At 56.4% G+C, this 4,902-nt stretch overlaps 1 protein-coding gene across 1 annotated transcript; it reads right to left on the bottom strand.

The window, feature by feature from the left end:
• Positions 1 to 1,915: 1,915 nt before the first annotated feature.
• LOC149326277 (uncharacterized) lies at positions 1,916 to 4,565 on the bottom strand. Its single transcript, XM_089564527.1, has 3 exons — positions 3,995 to 4,565; positions 2,754 to 3,374; positions 1,916 to 1,977 (listed from the first exon to the last, which is right to left on the bottom strand). The coding sequence occupies exons 1-3, from the start codon at positions 4,563 to 4,565 to the stop codon at positions 1,916 to 1,918; spliced, it is 1,254 nt and encodes a 417-aa protein (XP_089420653.1).
• Between the last annotated feature and the right edge of the window lie 337 nt (positions 4,566 to 4,902).

Raw genomic sequence — 4,902 nt, 5'->3', positions numbered from 1 at the left:
GGGTTTGTCCTCTGTCGCCGCTCTTCATCCCTCCCAAGTGCCCGAAGTCCCTCCTTTATACCCTGTCCGGCCTGTTTACGCCGCTCCTCGGCCGCGCAACCCCTCCGAGTGGCGTACGCCCGACGACAGGCCTATCTGTTTCAACTGTTCCCGTGTCGGCGTGTTAATGGTTGTGTTAGTTCGGGGCGTGGGGAGCCCCGCATGCGAGGAACCTCTCAAGGCAGTTGCTGGGTGTAGACTGCGGGTTTATTACCGTAGAGGGAGAGGGAGAGAGAGAGAGAGAGCGAGTGTACAAGAAAGCACTTCCGCTGCTGTGGAATGCGTCAGTCGACGGGCTGTGGGGATCCGATGTCGTCGGGGGAGACAGACGCATGCCTGCTTTTGTGGGAGCGGCCGGCCCGCGCTTGTTTCCTGGAAGCGGGCGGCGAGTATGCGCGGAGGAGGCAAGGGCTGTTGGCGCGGCCTGGCGTCGCTTGGTCGACGAACACGACATCCCTTCCTCCTTAGTTGTGGTCACCGTATCGGTCGGGCGGGCGCCGTTCACGCTGGGGTCGAAGCGCTTGCTGTTGCGTGGACCCGTTGGGTTGGTCTCCGCAAGGTTGCGTCGCACGGTCGTCCAGACTGGCCGCCTGTTCTCCATGTTCGGAGGGGGGCGCTGTAGGCCGATCGAACACAGGCGAAGTTTCCGCTGGCAGCGGAATCACGTACGGAGCCGGCACAGTGTATTGTTCGCTTGCTGCTGGTCCGTTCGTCCGATGGTCTGGCGGCGGATCATCCGTCGGGTAGGCTGCCGCACCTGGCTTAATGTGATCCAGGTGCCGACGAACCGTTCCGTTTTTAGACTTGATTAGCCAAGATCGATGTCCGAGCCTCTTTAATACGGTTCCTTCAATCCAAGCAGGGCTTCCTGTGAAGTTGCGGATAAAGACCGGTTGTCCTACGTGCACTCCTCTCGGCGAATTAGCCACGCTGTGGTCAGAGGTCGCTTCCTCAGCAGGTCGTGGCTGAATGCGTGTGAGTGCCGTTGTGAGCTCGCGACCGAACATGAGTGCGGCTGGCGTTCTGCCCGTCGTCGCTGAAATCGTTGTGTGCTGCTTGAGCAGAAATCGAGCCAGTCTGCACGCGAATGTTCCAAACTGGTCCTTGGCCAAAGCCTGCTTCGTCTCGAAAACCATTCTTTCGGCTTGCCCATTAGTGGCTGGATGATAGGGCGCACTCGTAATGTGCGTCACCTCGTTCTTTAGGAAATTTTCCATTTCCGTAGAAACAAAGGACGGGCCGTTGTCTGTTACCAGCCTTTCGGGAAGGCCGAACGTCGCGAACAGGTTTCATAGTTCCTCGATCAAAGTCGATGACTGTATGTTTCGCATGCAGTGCACTTGGAGCCATTTGCTGTACGCGTCGACAACAATTAGCAGCATCCTTCCTTCCACGGGGCCCGCGAAGTCAGCGTGGATTGTGTGCCATGGTGCTGTCGCGCGCTTCCAATCGGGAGGGGGTGCCTTGGGTGGCGCTCTTTGATGCTGGCAGCAAGCCGAACACCTTTTGACCAGGTTCTCGATGTCTTTGTCGACACCGGGCCACCAGAAATAGCTTCGAGCGCATGCCTTCATAGCAACTATGCCCCTGTGACCAGAGTGTGCCGCGCCGAGCACGTCTTTCCTCGCTTTCGCCGGAACGACCAGTCTGATACCTCTAAGAAGGCAACCTTCTTGTAGCGAAAGCTCAGGTCCAAGCTTAGTGAACGCCGAAAATTCCTGTTTGGGCAACCTGTGCAGCTCTCCAATAGCGACAGCTCTCACTACGCGGGATAGTAACGGGTCTTCCTGGGTCATTTCCGCGAGTTGACGTGGGGACAATTCGAAGCTTGGCGTGGAAGCCAGCATGAGCACATCTCCAGGTGGGCATGGTTCATCTACCTGGGCGGGCAGTGGCAGCCTGCTGAGTGCGTCAGCATTTTGGTGCAGGCGTCCAGGCCTGTACACCAAATCGTAGTCGTACGTGGCTAGCTTTAAACACCATCGGGTCATCCTAGGTGAGAGCACCTGAGGTAACTGTTTCTTTTCTCCCATGATGCCCAGGAGCGGTTGGTGATCCGTTAATACGGTCACGTGCCGGCCAGCGATATACTGGTGAAAGTGGCTCACGCCATAAACCACCGCGAGACCCTCCTTGTCCAGCTGGGAGTAGTTTTTCTCCGCGCTTCCCAAAGTTCGCGACGCGAAAGCAATGGGAGCCTCTCTGCCGGACGCATCTTTCTGAGCGAGAATTGCGCCGACGCCATATGGTGACGCATCCACGGACAGAAGGAGAGGCTTTGTCTCGTCATAATGCGCAAGCACTGTTGAAGATCGTATCAACCTCTTAAGCGCATCGAACGCAGTCTGGTGCTTTTTCTCCCACGCCCAGGGCCTGTTCTTCTCAAGGAGCTTGTATAGATCTGCGGCAACCGTAGCTCTGTTCTTCAAAAACCGATCATAGAATGCTAGGAGCCCTAGGAAGGCCTGCAGAGAGGTCTTGTCAGTCGGTTTCGGCGCGTGAAGGATTGCCTGGACCTTTTCCTCGGTCGTGTGGACACCCTTAGAGTCAATCTTGTGTCCTAAGAACTCGACTGAGCTTATGCCGAAGCGGCATTTCTCTTGCTTGAGGCGCAACCCTTTCTCGCTTAGCCTCGACAGGACTTGGTCCAGACGTTGCGCATGCTCCGTAGTGTCTTTCCCACTGACAATAATGTCGTCAAGGTAAACACTCACCCCTGGAATTCCTGCTAGTGTTGTCTCCATCCATCATACGCTGGAAGATGGCAGGAGCAGCAGAAACTCCGAAAGGCAGCCGGTTCACCCTGAACAATCCCTTGGTGGTGTTGACGGTGAGCAATGCGGCTGTCTCGTCGTCGACCTTGAGCTGTTGATAGGCCTGGTAGAGGTCAAGCGTTGAGAAGATGGTGCCACCCCGCAACTTTGCGAATACCTCCGCGGTTGTCGGTAGCGGGTACGCCGTCTTCTTGACCACTGCGTTTACCGTGCTCCTGTAGTCGCCGCAAACGCGAAATGTGCCGTCCCTTTTGCGCACCCACACTAAAGGTGTGGCCATCACGGCATGTTGCGTCGGCTCCAGGATGCCTTGCTTTTGCAGACGGTCGAGCTCTTCCTCCATTGGCTCTTGGTAGGCTAGAGGTACTGGACGTGCCTTACAGAACTTTGGCTTTGCGCCTTCTTCCAAGTCCAAATGAACCAAAGGTCCCACGTAGCCGTCGATGTCTTGTTTGAATACATCAGGATGGCGTGCGAGAACCTCCCGGAGCTTTTCACTTGGCTCAGCTACCTGGTTAATTCCCTGCCCGCAGATGTGCAGCGCCGAAAACCAGTCACGTCCTAGCAAGTTGCAGCCAGTTCCTTTCATCACCAGCAGGGGTAGCACACATTCCTTTGATTTAAATCGCACACGAACTTGTGCTGATCCGAGGGTGCCAAGTTCCTCTCCCGACCAAGTGCGTAGGTCAAGGGGTTCTCTCGAAAGCTTCGGGGCATTCGTTGGCCATGTTTGGGGGTAAACAGCCTCGCTGATCAGAGAACATGATGCACCCGTGTCGACTTCGAACGTTAGGTGCCTTCCCTCGACTTCAACGACAACAAGGTATTTGGGGCAGGGTTTTCGCCCACTTACTGCGTGAAGCTCGTAGCATGGATCGCTGTGCGTAGTGTCGTTGCTCGCGGACTGAGCGCTCACACTGTGCGTTCCTTGCCTGGTGTTAGACTTGTCTCCCTTGCTTTTCTTCTTCCGAGTGATGCAAGCGTTCTCGATGTGACCCTTCTTGGAACAAAAGCGGCATTGAGCTGTCCTGAACTTGCAGGTAGCAGCGTCGTGCAAGCCGTCACATCGGTAGCAACGCGTTGCTGCGGTGCGTTCTTGCATTCCTTTGTGGGTTGAGAAGTCTTGTGCACTTCTGCGGAGCTCGTCGCTCCCTTGAGTCCTCGCTGCTGCCTTGACGCACTTTCTGATGACAGAGCTAGGTCCAAAGCACGTTGGAACGTCAAATCTTTCTCCGCGAACAGTCTCTGTTGCAGGTGCTCGTCGCGGATCCCGCACACGAACCTGTCGCGAAGCATGACGTCCTGGGGCAGCATGGTGGGGTTCGTTACGACGGCTGTATCGCTTTCTGTCGGAGGCGTCGATGTTGCAGACGTTGTCGTTAGCACCCCAAAGTTGCAATCGGCTGTCAAACCTCTGAGGGCTGCGACGTAGCTGCTGATCGACTCCTCCGGCAGCTGGTCACGTCGCTGAAAAACGTACCGGCTGTACAGCTCAGATGGTCTGGGATCGAAGTGCTTCTGGAGAAGTGTGACCAGATCTTCATAGCTGACTTCTCCAGGAGTCTTCGGTGCGACCAGCGCGCAGGCAGTCTCGAAGGTGTCAGCTCCGCATAGCGTCAGGAGGAGCGTGCGCTTCTTTGCTTCGTTGGAGACGTCATTTGCCACGAAGTAGAAGGCGAGGCGCTGTATCCATGATGACCAATTCTTGCCGTTAAAAGGCTCGATGCCGCCGTGTAGTCCTCCAGTAGCCATCGGTGACACTTCGAACTGCGTGCGTTCTAGATCCTACTTCTCGTCGCCAGTGTTAATGGTTGTGTTAGTTCGGGGCGTGGGGAGCCCCGCATGCGAGGAACCTCTCAAGGCAGTTGCTGGGTGTAGACTGCGGGTTTATTACCGTAGAGGGAGAGGGAGAGAGAGAGAGAGAGCGAGTGTACAAGAAAGCACTTCCGCTGCTGTGGAATGCGTCAGTCGACGGGCTGTGGGGATCCGATGTCGTCGGGGGAGACAGACGCATGCCTGCTTTTGTGGGAGCGGCCGGCCCGCGCTTGTTTCCTGGAAGCGGGCGGCGCGTATGCGCGGAGGAGGCAAG

This window comes from Amblyomma mixtum, chromosome 10, assembly GCF_055824585.1.
Source record: "Amblyomma mixtum isolate Tamu chromosome 10, ASM5582458v1, whole genome shotgun sequence".
Taxonomy (NCBI): Eukaryota; Metazoa; Arthropoda; class Arachnida; order Ixodida; family Ixodidae; genus Amblyomma; species Amblyomma mixtum.
The sequence above is the reverse complement of the archived record's forward strand: the minus strand, read 5'-3'. Positions and strand labels throughout refer to the sequence as shown.

Bases quoted from the DNA above. Each gene is read 5' to 3' on its own strand.
- LOC149326277 (XM_089564527.1), bottom strand. From the start codon at position 4,565: ATGGCTACTGGAGGACTACACGGCGGCATCGAGCCTTTTAACGGCAAG. The intron at 3,375-3,994 runs GTGCGTCAAGGC...GCAACTTGCTAG, and splicing joins CCTAGCTCTGTCATCAGAAA to GACGTGACTGGTTTTCGGCG. The intron at 1,978-2,753 runs GTGAGTGTTTAC...TTTGGTGTACAG, and splicing joins CACTAGCAGGAATTCCAGGG to GCCTGGACGCCTGCACCAAA.